Genomic DNA, 15,213 nt, shown 5'->3' on the forward strand with positions numbered 1-15,213 from the left:
TCGCCAGAGGCTTTGCTCTGATACCAGCAGTTCACACTGCTTGCGTTCTGTGGGTGTGTGTGTGTAGTGAAGAGCAAGTTCGTTCAGCTCTTGAGGGAGTTGGATGCGCACTGCTGCGCTCATTGTGATGCATTCACGGGACTACTGAGGGGATGTGAGTATTTCACCATTTACCCGAGTTTGTAGACAACATTTGCATAAGTTTGTTCGCCTCCCCTGGAAATAGCGATGCATTCGCGGCAGCAGTTTCACTCGCGCTTGATTTCTGTGGTAATCTAGCAAGTGGGCGGAGCGTGTTTAGCTCCCGCGGGAGCTGAATGCATGCTGCGCATTGCGTCACGGTGAGAACATGTAAAGGATCTGACAGGAAATTTCTCCCTATCAGTAATTTTCTTTTGTTTATATGGGAAATGTATAGTGGGTCTGTCTGCAGTTGTTGGACAGATGGTTTATATCATGTCCTTCTCTGATAACCACAATATGCTGCACTCCAGCTTGAAAAAATGTTTCAAATAAAACATAAAAACCATTCTCATCTGCATCCACAGAATCCAGCATACTAGTTATGCCAACATCGAGGGGATACGTGAGAATGGTTATGAGAAGATGCCACCTGTTAAAGAGAAGCTGCCATGCTATCTCTCCATGGGGGAAGCATCTTCTCTTAAGATGTAAGTCTTTTAGGATACATCTTGCCTTTCAAACTTTGATACCTCTGTCGAGACAGTGGTTGAGAAGTTCAGGGAGGCGAAGGCGTGCTCAGCGGCCTCCAAATCCTTCATTCCACGGAGGTCCAGGTCTGAGCCCGTTCAACCCAATGGTCCTGGGCCCTTCTCGATCTGAGGATCAGAAATGGGCACAGAAGGATAGTGTCACAGCTCTCGGGCTTCTGTCGTGTGTGGGTAGGAGGATGCGGGTAGGAGTAAAAGGAATCGTGGGTCAAAGGTGTGTTGGATACGAGCCATCAGCACTTTCCTCCGGATTAGAGTGATACTTGAGTAGCTACTCATTTCCTTTGGGGGGTTTAACATCTGCCTTAACGTCCCCTTTCTAATTCCCCTGTAACCACCATCTCTCCACCTGACGAAGTTAGGTAGGAACTATCTCCATTAGTTTCCTATGCTGGACCTATGATGTTTGGTTGGTTCTATGGCTTCATAGTAACCACCTTACTGATGGTCTGGCCTGGAGGCTTCTTTGGCTCGCCTCTTGGGGCTCCAGCGCGGGAACCATGGTGGGTGAGTATGATCCATTCTATATATATATATTTATGTATTAATGTGCTGAATGGTTATGCGATAATCCTTCTATGAAATTGCTTTGCAGTATTTTTCTGGGACCTGTGGGTTTCGGTCCTTTCTAAGGTAGGTCCTCTGTGAGCACCCCCTTGGCTGTATTCAGAAACCGGGTGCTCGACTTGCAGTGTTACTTCATTCGTTGATACTTCACTTGCAATTATGATTGCAGTTGTTACGGCTTCATGCGTCCTGGATCATGCGGCCAGCTCATAGGCTTCTGCGGGAGCCTTCTTGATCATCAGGCCCCCGGCACGGCACTGCTAATTTTCCTGGATGTCCGACTAGGTCGCCCTGAGGGGCTTCCTAGTCACCTGGATATCCCCTCTTGCTGACGCATCGAGCGGGAAGTATAGGTGGCATTTGCGAGAACCTTCTTGTGTAATGCTGTCTCAGGCAGTGTTCCCCTCACCTTAGAGGGTTGTATTTGAGCTTGCCTCTCCCGTTTGGTTCAGCACCTCTGTGATGCTTGGGTAGCTTTAAGTTCACACGCTAAGCTCTGTGTACTTTCTAAAATCCACATGGTGGTAAGTGTGCACGTTGAACACTTTGCGCATTCTCTAAAATCCACATAGATGGTAAGTGTGCACGCAAGACTGCACACTTTCTGAAATCCTGCACGGTAAGGGTTATGCGCTCAGCTTCGTTCCCTTTCTCTGAGTTGGTTAACCCTCTGGAGTCGATTAACGCGTATACGCGTTTTGGGGTATTTTCTCCTGATAACCCCGAAAAGAACTTAAATTACACTTTCAGTTTTGATCGTACAGATAAGAGGGCTACATCAATCGAATCTGTAAAAGGGTCTACTTTTTTTTGTATACAGACATAATAACAACAAAAACTGTGTGCACTTATAAAATAAAGATAACGAACAAGGAGTGCTGTCTGCAGCCTTTGTCTGCGCTGATCTTCAGTTACAAATGCGTCACATAAGAATGAACTGTAACTCAGTGAATACTCAACGAAGAGACACTGGAGAGATATCTATAAAAAGCCTGACATGCCCTACTTTTAAACTAAATGAGTGCTGCTGAAAAACAAATTTCTGTGATAAAGTATCCTTAAACTTCGCGATGTCCGTTTTTCATGTCTCCCTTCATTATCTTCTAATGCGACCACGCCCCCTCCCCGAGCGCGCGCTTTTGAGATTCAAATGTTTCACTAAAGCGCGCGGCTTTTGATACGCCCACACAACAGAAGACAACATCGAGACTGTTCTTCAAGTTTTTTTAAGTGTTGCGTCGCGATGATCTTTGAATAAGACTTTAATAAACCCCAAAAAGATGTTATGTGGTTGAGGATTTGAGATTTGGATTTCCTCAGAAAAAAAGAATGAAGCACTTTATTCAGCTGGGATCACTAAACATGAGTAAGTCTCTTTTTATTTATTATATAGGGTGTTTACTAGTTTTCACATAACGTGTAAACATTTTCTTTAGCACTTGTTGCAAGACTTTTTCCAAACTATATTCCTGACTAAATGTATAATCAAGTGGAATATTGTTAGGCTCTTCAATAAACAATATCACTACTATACCAATCAAAATCTTGATGTACCAATAAATGACAATAAATGTAACCCAACAAGTCTGGCCAATCATTGGTAAGTTTTCAATTTAGCCTCCCCCCTAAAAACTAAAAAAAATATTCTCAGCTCGGACAACATTAATAATAATAATAAATAAAATAATATGGAAATAATATAAGTATAATGATAATAATGATATAATAACAATAATGGTTTTTTTTTTTGTAGAAAATCAGCATGTTAAAGGATTTGTGGGGATTGTGTTCCCCAGTATGCGACACCTAAAGGACGCAGTTTGAAGTTCCCTTTGATTGATCCTCAGGTTACTTATGTTAACATGCACTCACCTGAGTATTAAATTATGTTGTGGATAATTAAATCTTGCCAAATTTGGACGCAAGCTTCAGACAAAAAGTATATGACATTTATTTTGGCCTCTATTTCTTTACTGTACTCATCCCTCTCAGTGACACACATGGGGTGTCGCTCATTATGCAGCTCATTATGCAGGTGTTGTTTTCTCAGGACACGGGTCATGATAGTTGAGGCCTACTCCCATAGCGACTTTTACCAACAAAAAGTGTCTTACTTCCTTACTCAGGGATACCATTGTTTTCTGTAATGAGTAAACAAGAGATTTTCACATCATTTACATAAAAAAAAATGGTCAGAAAGGAAGCTCCAGTATCTCCAACTTCACTGGGAACCATTTTCTAATGTTAGAAAGCCTTATTCCAGAACTATGACAACTCATTTGCTAGTTTTTCACTAAACACCTCATTTCTATTTTTTATAGAACAAATACCAATGCCGTGTCATTTTTTGCTGCTCACATATATTTTATCAGCCTAGTTTGTGCTGATTACAGTGAGATTAGACTTTGCCATTTAGATATTTATAAGAAACTAAAAAAAAGCACAAATGTCAGGGCAAAAAAAACTTCTCCAGGCCCAAATGTATCCTTACAGTAAATATCCTTAGACTCGGTACCTTGGGCTCCACTCAACCAGTGTGTTTATAGAACACAGTTTTCAAGCATCGCGCTGGGCTGCCCTGAGGGGCTTCCTGGATCACTTTGTATCCCTTCTTGCTGTGCATCGTGACGCATCGATTGGTGGAATTTTGGTGGATTTTATTGTATTCTTTGCTGTTTGTGTGTGTTATTTTGTTGGCATTTACGAGAATCTTCTTGTAGTGTTGTTCTCTGTTTTTCCAGGAGCACCTCTGCAACCAGCAGCATCAGGGGAATAGGCCCTCCTTTGCCTCTCTGAAATCCTGAGCTTTGGCTAGCTTGCATTCTTTCATAATAACTTCTTGGAGTTTGTCATGATTAGGCTGTAGGTCGAGCCAACCCCCCCCCCCCCCTTGAGGATTGACCCCCCCCCCCCAAATTGAGAGTTGGGTTTGTGTTTGTGCTTGTGCCCCTTAGAACAGTATCTTAAAATCCATGTTATGGTAAGTGTGCACGTGAAATCTTTGCATTCTTTATAAAATCCTATATGGTGAGGGCTTCGTGCGGTTGCTTCATGCCCTTTCTTGAGCTGGTAAGCCCTCTTCATCCTGGGCGCCACTCTTCATGCCCTATCCTCAGGATACCTATTGGAACAGGGTGTTTGGTACTATTCTCTGTTGAGACATGGTTGTTTTTAGCAGAATTTATGAGAGCAAGCGGTAGCCCCTGTGTGACAGGCAACCCCAGACTGAATATATTGTTAGGCTCTTGGTGTATCCCTTTAAAGGAATCTATCTTGGTTCCAAGCCTTGAGCTCTTCCCCGGACCCAAGCCTTTTCTGGCCCAAAACAATCGGGTTGGGTATGTAGCCTAGACCTAGTGGCCGTAAGGGATAATGTCACGGACAGAAGATCTAACGTTCCAGGGAAAACTCCCATGGAAATGGTATAGTAGGTACTTTAACGTTCCACATGGTTCTGGCCAAAACTTCCCTCAGCATGTGCGTGCAGATGCGTATACACCATTCCCATTGCGACACCTAGAGGACGCAGTTCGAAGTTCCCTTAAAAGAGAACGTCTCAGGTTACTTATGTTACCATGGTTCCCTGAGTAGGGAACGAGACACTGCATCCTCTAGGTATCTTGCCATGCTTTGGACGCAAGCTTCAGACAAAGAAGTGAATGACATGTCCTCCTGGCGGCTATTTATACTGTAGTCGAACGTTAGTAAACGTCATGGGGTAGGTCGCAATCCCACAATGTTGTTGGTGTTTTTTATGCAGACACAATGATGTCTGCGACGCATTTCGTTGCCCCATGGCGACATCTAGAGGTCAATGATTTCAAGCATCTCACTCCTCCTTACTCAGTCTGCCATGGTTACATAAGTAACCTGCCTGACATTTTATTTACAGCCTAAATGTGCTCGTCAACAGAAAGGAAGCCCAGTATCTCCCACTTCACAGTGGTCTTTTAAATTAGAAAGCAACCAGAACTATGACAACTCAAATGCTAAAAGAACTAAACTCCTCTTTTCTATTGTGATTATAGATGTATACCTTCCGTGTCATTTTTTTCTTTCTTTTCTTTTTTTTCAGAAAATGTGAACACCATGTTTATAATATTTCATTATACTTTGGAATGTTAATTATTATATATAAACAATAAAAAAAAAAAAAAAATTTTATTTTTATTTTATGTATGGTATGATATTGATTTTTTGCTTTACATAAGATAGGGTCGAGTGGAAAGAGCGGAAGCAGCCGACTGTGGTATTATAAAAGCTATTATAAAAGTGTGTCACGCTCGTCTCACATTAGCAAGTGCTTCAGTGTCTTCATTTCGCTTTGACGGCTTTCAGCCTTACCCTATTTCATACTACGACGGTAATACATTTTTAATACATTAGCTCATCCATGAACATGATTTCTGCCCGAGTCCCATAGGATTCTATCGGCTGTGGGGATGGAGATTGCATCTGGCTGCTTTCATACTCTGAGAGTTACCTCCGTTTTTGGAACCGAAAGCTGAGTTTATCCGCTTACTTTTCCTTAAACATACCCGGGTATGTCACATAACCTGCTTTCTGGAATAATACCCCCAGGATGATATTGGTCATCAGGCCGTTGACACAGGGACAGGAGTCATGAGCCCCGCACTTTTGATAAGGGAAAATAGCCTGCGCTATTCGCTAACTATAACTTCCCACAACGAACATCACAATCATTGTAATTCAAGCCATATACCAATGTTAAGTTTTAAAATGTTTATTTCAGACATCTTTTAGTGACGAGGAGAAAATAAATTACGATTACGTTTGGTGTTAGCCACATGTGTGTAGCCTGTTCCTATTTGACAGTGAACTGTCCGTCATCGTATTCTAAACAGGGTCCTAAACATGCAGGGAGTTTAGAAGTCTTACATGTGCCTGTCTCAGCTGCAGCACGAGTTTCTCGTAGTCTGTCTGGTAAATGAAATCATTTAAGTTTTTTTTTTTTTTTTTACCTGTATGTAAGCACAGTGCAGTGTTAATGTTCAAACTGTTTATTTACAATGTTAAAGTGGCTGACAACAATAAATATTCTTATTAGAAATGAAACTGCCTGGTGTTTGAACTGTGCAGAGCTGTAGCTGAATAGTTAGGCCTAATACACTGCTGGATTTTAATGTTGGTCATTATGGTGCTGCTTGGAGAGCCAAATATTTTCTGAGGTGCTACTTGGTATAAAAAGTTTGAGAACCACTGGTTTAAGTAATAAATGTAGCCTAAATATCAGGTATTTGTTGGAATATTTGATGTATATTTTAGTTATTTAATTAAATAATTAAATCTCACATTTTGTAAGATGTCATTGTAAGCAATAAATGTTAACTGCAAACATATAGTGTAGAAAGAATGTTGATTTGGTAGTTTGATTGATAGTTTTATATCAGATGATTTAATATGCCGAACCATTTGATCGTGTCTGTGTGGATCATAACCATATTATAACCTGTGTTAACTCTTCTTCATTCAAAGCTGTAATTATTAACAACTATTAACCCAAATAGTGTGAAATAACAGAATCAAAATTTATCAAAGTAGAATTGTGCAAGTTTGAAAGTTAAGACCTCCGACATAAAAGGCTGGTCTACAGGCGACAGATTTGGCTTTCTGCAGGCATTTTGCTCATCACTAAGTTCTGATGATTCATATGTACTTCTTATTTCACTTACCTCATATTGTAATATTAATCAATATTATTCTATTAATGATCAGGCAAGTTTAATATATGATGGTGGTCAGATATCTGGAAATCTGATCTTATCTGGGCTTTTGCTTACAGTCTGGTCCCACACTTTGAAAATGTTTCCTGTGCCCTGCCTCTGAATGATTTTTAGTACGCTGCTTTGCCATGTCTGTAACACAAATGGTGCAAGACGATTTATATTTCTAAACATTGATCAGTACAGAAACTTGTAACTGACTTAATTCTAAAACACTTTTGTTCTGTTCAAAAACACTTTTGTACTGGTTTTACACATTTTTAGTCTTCAGAATGTCTTTTGCGTTATTCATTTCAATTGCATAAATAACTCGGCGTTCATTAAACGTGTCCCTGTGTGTTTACAGTATATTTGATAGTACAGTATAAGTGTATTATGTAGCATGTAATGCACAGCAGCGCCACCAGAGGCAGCAGAGCGCTGTGTTCAGTGTTGACAGTAGAGCAGTTTTGATGCTAGATTTACGTGGAAACTCTTCACAAATGTTGCCAAATAATCAAGTCTGCTGAAATCTCTTCTTCGTGAGCTGACAGAAACATACAAACAGACACACATGAAGCAACACACCGAATACAGGGATGAATGTGTGAATAGAGGAGGAGCTCTGACATCACTGTAGTTCAGTGAGAGACTCAGAGAAAGTTAAACTAACTTGATCAACAACAATATGGACGCCTGAAACCATCAAACTCTTTAAACAACAGAATATTGAGTCGTTCAAAGACCCTTGTGAACACATCTGATACTCACAGGTAAGTGATAGAAATATAAGAGAGATTGTCCTGAACTGGTTTCTAATGGCAGTGGTCTGGTTTAGTAGGGTTTATGTCAGACTGGAATGAGTTGAACAGAAGCAGGTTTAAGCGTGTCAAATACTCAGATACTTTAGTTGTTTACTGCACTGAATGATATCAGAATTATATTAACAGTATGTTATTTGATTGAACGAAATTTGGTGTTTCTGTCATTTTGTCACATAAATCATACACACGCGCAGTGAGGCGTCAGGCATGACGCAAGGGTTTTTGTTGTTGTTGTTGTTTTTTTTTTTTTTTCTATTTTCAGCCCGACGCAGTTATTGTTACACGTCCTGCTCCACGTTGTTTAAATAGCAAATGCATTTGCGCCCACGAGCGTGCTGGTTTGAAAACGAGGTGTGTTCAGGCGCGTTGCTATTTAGAGTATGGTGACCATATTTTAGTTTTCCAAAAAGAGGACAGTGGGGTGCGGTTCGGGTTAGTGTTCATGGTCGGGGGGAGGCGGGGTTTGTCTAACACAGTATATGTAGAAAGGTTTTTTTTTTAAATAAAAATAAAAAGAGTCGATAGAACAGAAAAAGAATAGATAATGCTAGTGTTATGAGGTCATCATTTATAATAAATAAAACGAAAATAAGTAGAAAAAATAGACAAAGATAGAAAATGGTGTTAGATACTTTTTTTTTTTTTTCCATTTTAAATTTCAACCAAGTCTCTGCCTTTCTAACATAGAACAACCTCCTTGACAGCACCAATCTGGCTTCAGAAGTGGACATTCAACTGAGACTGCCTTGCTCTCATTTGTTGAAGCCCTAACTTAGGGCTTCAACAAATGAGAGCAAGGAGGATCTGGTGGTAAACAGTGTCAAAAGCAGCGGATAGATCAAGCAAGATAAGTATTGAAGATTTGGATACTGCTCTTGCCAGTCTTAGCCCTAAGACTGGCAAGAGCAGTATCCAAATCTTCAATACTTATCTTGCTTGATCTATCCGCTGCTTTTGACACTGTTTACCACCAGATCCTCCTGTCAATTAGTGATGCACGGGTCGTCTCATAAAAAATTGTCACTTTATTTGCGGGGCGGGTCATTAAAAACAAAACAAAAAAAAAATCCATATATGTTGTAGTGTTGGGCGATATGGTCATTTTTCAAATCAGATCAGATCGACAATATACGATATTATCGTGCATGGGTGGAGCAAGAGAGAGATTCTTTGTACTTGTCATAGCATAGGCCTAACTATTTGGTGTTTTAAACCGCGCAGGTGCGCGAGAGAGAGCCTATGGAATCACCAATAATCGAATAAATATACTTTAAAACATACTGATAAACTAATGTTAAATATAAAAATACTGTATTTAAAACAGTTAGTTCATATATAGTCGGACGCAACTGTCATATCGCGTGTCCTGTGACAAATTTGCCGCATCTGCGCTCGGAAGTTATCAGTGTTCTGCAAAATCAGTCAATGGTAAAAATCAATAGTAGATTTCATTTAAAGTCCATCAGTTTAACACTAATATTGGACATAAACGAACACGTTAAATATAAAGTATTTAAAACAGGTAAGTTCATATACTGCATTTGGAGTAAAGTTCAACTGAACTGATGCATCAGTTATACAGCGCTCCGGACCACGCGCATCATGACGAGACAGATGCACGGCCACAGAAATAAGAATTGGATGCATTCTAACATACAGGTGCTGGTCATATAATTAGAATATCATCAAAAAGTTGATTTATTTCACTAATTTCATTCAAAAAGTGAAACTTGTTTATTATATTCATTCATTACACATAGACTGATATATTTCAATTTCTTTTAATTTTGTTGATTATAACTGACAACTAAGGAAAATCCCAAATTCAGTATCTCAGAAAATTAGAATATTACTTAAGACCAATACAAAGAAAGGATTTTTAGAAATCTTGGTCAACTAAAAAGTATAAAAATGAAAATTATGAACATGTACAGCACTCAATACTTAGTTGGGGCTCCTTTTGCCTGAATTACTGCAGCAATGCGGCGTGGCATGGAGTCGATCAGTCTATGGCACTGCTCAGGTGTTATGAGAGCCCAGGTTGCTCTGATAGTGGCCTTCAGCTCTTCTGCATTGTTGGGTCTGGCATATCCCATCTTCCTCTTCACAACACCCCAGCAGTTTTAAATGTGTCAAATACTCAGATACTTTAGTTGTTTACTGAACTGAAATTATATCAGAATTGAGTTAAAAGTATGTTATTTGTTTGAACAAAGTCTGGTGTTTCTATCATTTTGTCACATGACATAAAGACAAACAGGTAAGAAACAGGAAGTAAATGACCTGCAGACAAACTGAACACAATCCTGCTTCACTGCAGCTGAAAATCACTTTTACATTACACAAGATGAGAAGAACATGATATATTTTGTGGAAAGATTAATCTAATTTTTGATAAGGAGATATATATGTTTGTTGGAAAATATAGAGCTTGTTGTTTGTACTTTCTTTAAACAGCAGGTGATAGTTCAGATTGTTCAGTAAGTTTACGAGTCACTCACTTTGTTTCAAAAGGAGATATACTATCAATTCTCACACTTTCATGGTTTAATATAAATATTGATTTAGCCATCAACTTTCTTTAAACAGCAGGTGATAGTTCAGATTGTTCAGTAAGTAAATATAAATATTGATTTAGCTGTGATTGTTTAATAACAGCAAGAAAAACCAGCAGATGGAGTATCAACAGTTTACCTCCATGTAAGTCAATAACTAAGAAGAATACTTTGACTTTTACTTTTCTTTTATAATATTGAATATGTACAGTTCAGGAATGTAAAACAGATAACATTATTTCAGCTTAATAAGAATAATTCCTGTACATTTATTTATTTGTTTAGGTAAGTGGTTATGTTATGAGCTTCACATTTAGGTTCTGATCAGCTTCTCTGGGTTCATTTTAAAATAATAACCAGCTGGCTGTACATGATCTCTTTACATTTGAGTTTCTTCAGCACTCTTTGTCTCTAAACACTCTTTACATTTAACCAGCTTCATGAGGTGCATCATGGGATTCTTCATAAACAGTATTGAAGGAGTTCACACTAATCCTAAATAATGTCTCTTTCCAGTAATGTCATCCTCCATTAGTTCACTGTTTGAGGAGATTCAGTGCTCTATATGTCTGGACGTGTTCACTGATCCAGTCAGCACTCCATGTGGACAAAACTTCTGCAAGAGCTGTCTGAATAAGTGCTGGGACAACAGCCAGACCTGCAGCTGTCCTTACTGTAAAGAAACATTCAAGCAAAGACCTGATCTCAAGATTAATACCACACTCAGAGAGCTCATAGATCACTGTAAGAAGAAAAGTCCTGAGAAAAAGCATGAAGTTTTGTGTGACTTCTGTGAGGAAAGAAAGCTGAAAGCCCTGAAGTTGTGTCTGGTGTGTCAGAGCTCTTACTGTGAAACTCACCTGGAGCCTCATTTGAGAGTGGCAGGTTTGAAGAAACACAAACTGATGGATCCTGTGAGTAATCTGGAGGACTATATATGTCAGAAACATGAGAGACCTCTGGATCTGTTCTGTAGAGATGATCAGACATGTGTGTGTTCAGTCTGCTCTGTGAAAGACCACAAGAACCACACCACTGTTCCTATAGAAGAGGAGAGTCAAGAGAAGAAGGTATAAAGTTACTAACAAAACTGATTTTACAAGACTCATATCATGAAGATTCAAAATTTGTATATCTTCTTTTAAAAAAAATAAAAATAAATGAAAACATTGTAAGTTTACTCGGAAGACAGTAAATCTCTGTTATGATAAATGTGTCTGTGTTGTAGACTGAACTGATGAAAACACAGAAAGACGTGCAGCTGATGATCCAGAACAGAATCAAGAAGATTCAAGACATCAAACACTCAGCAGAAGTCAGAAAAGTGAGTTCATTTAATTAAAGTTAAATATGTTATACATCATTTAGTTGCATCTCTCCAGGACTCCTGATATACAGACCAGCAGCATCTTCCTGACCAAGAAAGAATAGCTTTCGGTGTACAGTACTAGCAGTAACTTAACAAGATCAACATTGTAGTTACTGATCTGTAAGCAACAAACACAATAATAAATGATACCATAAGTAACATACAACTAAACTAAACTAAACTAAACAGAAGACATACATACACAATAGAGTAAGAAAGAGAGAGAACAAAAAACTGGCAGTATAAAAAAATCACTGAACCATTAGATCAAAATCAGTCAAAATCATCTTAATAAAAGGGTTCAAAACTTAGAAACACATTTAAATAGTTGATAAACTGTTACTTGCACTGGCTTTGGTGCCGAACAAGAGTCCAGATGTGTGTAGAGAATGAAGATTTTTGATCAGTTTGTCAGAAGTGAGCTTGAAGCTCTCATCGGGTTCTTCCACAGATCCAAGGTTCACGGAGAACTGACAAAGTTACTTGAAGATAAAACTGCCGGAAGATCAGACTCAATAGGAGAGTGTCTGTCTCGAAGAGTTTGAGACCTGATGGGTTTAGGTAGAGATCTTTTAACCTCCCCAACTCTCACACCTATCCCTGCTGAACTGACCAATGCAGAGATGTTAGTTTTGAGTGAGAAAGGGTTTGTTTGTTTCGCCTGACATCTTATTTACTTGTTTATTGGGGTCTGGTGGATTGGTGTAGTAAATTAAAATTAAATTAAATTTATGCATTTAGCAGACGCTTTTATCCAAAGCGACTTACAGTGCACTCAGGCTATCAATTTTTACCTATCATGTGTTGCCGGTGAATCGAACTCCCAACCTTGCGCTTGTTAACACAATGCTCTACCACTTGAGCTACAGGAACACATCACAGTGTAGTATTAAACCCAAGTGTAGTAAAAAGAGTAAGACGCAGGTTATGGTAAAATACTATACATCATTATATAAGGGATCACGAGGATGATTTTGAGTCATGCCAGGGTTGGCTGGTTAGCATCAGGAAGGATAGCAGAGGTGATAACGATCTTTGAGCAAGATGTTGAAAAAAAAGACATGCCAGCATCAGGCCTGTAATTTCATTGTAAAAAGGAAGAGGGAAAGTTTACTACACAAATGTGTACATCAGCTCAGAATATCCAAAAATAGCCAGACTGTGTTTCGGTGGAAAAATGTTTGACCAAAGATCATACAAAATTGGGCAAAACAAAATTAAATGTGCCAGTGTCCCCTCTGCCATCCTGCATCTATCACATTGAGGTGATATGGAGGAAAATGTTTTGTGTATAGTCTAGTTCTGGAGTAAAGCTGCTGGACAGTGTTATCACCTTATAGTACAGTAATATCACAGCTCTTCTCAACTAAACACATGATTTGAGAATCAATCAGTGCAAACGGTGCAGGATGAAGTTTATTCTTCTGTTGAGGTATTTTAAATCCCCTTACTGATGTATGAGCAATAATAACACTGATTCTTGCTACAGGGATTTTATACTGAACTGCTGGAGATGATGGAGGAGCAGCAGAAAGCAGCAGAGAAACAGGAGCAAGTGCTGATTGAAGAGCTGGAGCAGGAGATCACTGAGCTAAAGATGAGAAACACTGAGCTGGAGCAGCTCTCACACACTGAAGATCACCTCCTCGTCCTACAGGTCAGTCAACATGATCTCTCTGATCAATGATAATGCAGGATATGACACCATAACACTCCCCATGCTGAAGGATTTCTCCTCTCTCCTGCTGTAGATTCATTCATTCCTACGCAGAAACACCAGGAACTGGCCTGAGATCAGTATGAAGACTCATGAGAGTCTGGAGACTCTGAGGAGAGCTCTGACTGAACTGAAGGACACTATAGATGAGAAACTCACACTAACTGGTACATCAATACACACACTGATCAGATAGAAACATGATGATGTACTCAATTCTTTAAATATAAGCTTAAGATCTGCTGATGTTTTATTGTGATGTGTCTCTACAGAGCTGAAGTGGATGCAGCAGTATGCAGGTACAGTGTGCTGTCTGCACTACACTAGTTTACATTCATACACTCACTGCTTCATTACTGCACTACAATCTGATTAAACACTGGATTAAATAAAAAAATCATCATCACAGAATATATGTATTCTGTGTTTTCTCAGTGGATGTGACTCTGGATCCTGATACAGCTCATCCTGAACTCCTTCTGTCTGATGATGGAAAACAAGTGAGACATGGAGACATTAGACAGAAACTTCCGGACACACCAGAGAGATTTGATACAGGACACTGTGTCTTGGGAAAGGAGGGATTCTCCTCAGGGAGATTTTATTTTGAGGTGCAGGTGAAGGGAAAGACTAAATGGACTTTAGGAGTGGCCAGAGAATCCATTAACAGGAAGGGAGAGATCACACTGAGACCCAGTAATGGATACTGGACTGTGTGGCTGAGGAATGAAGATGAATATAAAGCCTTTGCTAGTCCTCTTGTTTCTCTGTCTCTGAGAGTGAAGCCACAGCGGGTCGGTGTGTTTGTGGATTATGAGGAGGGTCTGGTCTCCTTTTATGATGTGGAGTCCTGCTCTCATATCTACTCTTTCACTGCTCAGTCTTTCACTGAAAATCTCTATCCATATTTTAACCCATGCCTTAATGATGGAGGTGAAAACTCAAGCCCACTGATCATCACACCTGTCATTTATAATAAATGAATTTAATACAAGATTAAATTAATGAATTTTATCATTAAAAATCTGGAAACATTACGTGCTGCTATTTTATTTTTATTTATTTTTTTCAGTTTTTAAAATTTAAATGATCTTATTACATATTTTTAATGTAAATATAATGCTTGTTCAGTAAATGTTTTTTTGGTCAACTTTTTCTATCTGACAAAGTGAAATTGCCCAAAAAAAACAAAAAAAACCTATGATAACCTTAATAAATGTCTGTAGAATTGAGATGCGCTGTGATCGTTCTGTTATAAGGAGTGAGACAGCAGCACGCAATGCACAATAAATATCACATAACATCACGAACGAATGTCATAACCCAAACATTTATTTCATATTATTATACACAACATTTTCATATTATTCTATAGCTTTTGTTTACCACGTGTAAATTTGAAAATAATTAGGACATATTCTTTGCAAATGTCATTTTTTTTTTTTATATGCCAATAAAATGTATGACAGGCTTTCTCCGGGTCTTTATCACTTCATTAAAATTATGCAAAACAAAACGACAAATGTTTACTTTCACGACAAATGTTTACAACGTATTTTATGTGACTTTCGGCTTCTTTTTTTGTTAAGTCACGTTTAAAAATTATCGGTCATGGTTTTTGGGATAATTTTAAAAAATACAGTTTACATTTATGGTAACTGTTTTTCCCCTATGTATATATATATATATATATATATATATATATATATATATATATATATATATAT

General features: G+C 38.7%; 1 protein-coding gene across 6 annotated transcripts in view; it reads left to right on the forward strand.

Annotated features, from left to right (window-relative positions):
• LOC109056731 (E3 ubiquitin-protein ligase TRIM39-like) overlaps positions 1-14,959 on the forward strand; it is an 820,810-nt gene extending 805,851 nt beyond the window's left edge. For 3 of the 6 annotated variants that reach the window (XM_042725288.1, XM_042725290.1, XM_042725289.1), the window contains 6 exons: positions 10,917-11,470; positions 11,629-11,724; positions 13,259-13,426; positions 13,521-13,653; positions 13,750-13,785; positions 13,922-14,959. In XM_042725288.1, coding sequence (XP_042581222.1) covers positions 10,917-11,470; positions 11,629-11,724; positions 13,259-13,426; positions 13,521-13,653; positions 13,750-13,785; positions 13,922-14,469 — 1,535 coding nt within the window. In that variant the 3' untranslated portion in view covers positions 14,470-14,959. Of the gene's footprint in view, positions 1-7,673; positions 7,795-10,493; positions 10,546-10,916; positions 11,471-11,628; positions 11,725-13,258; positions 13,427-13,520; positions 13,654-13,749; positions 13,786-13,921 lie in introns of those variants that run through there. The other 3 variants (XM_042725293.1, XM_042725292.1, XM_042725291.1) reach the window with 3 other exon arrangements.
• The last annotated feature ends 254 nt before the right edge of the window (positions 14,960-15,213 follow it).

This window comes from Cyprinus carpio, chromosome B6 (genome assembly GCF_018340385.1).
Source record: "Cyprinus carpio isolate SPL01 chromosome B6, ASM1834038v1, whole genome shotgun sequence".
NCBI classification, from domain to species: Eukaryota; Metazoa; Chordata; class Actinopteri; order Cypriniformes; family Cyprinidae; genus Cyprinus; species Cyprinus carpio.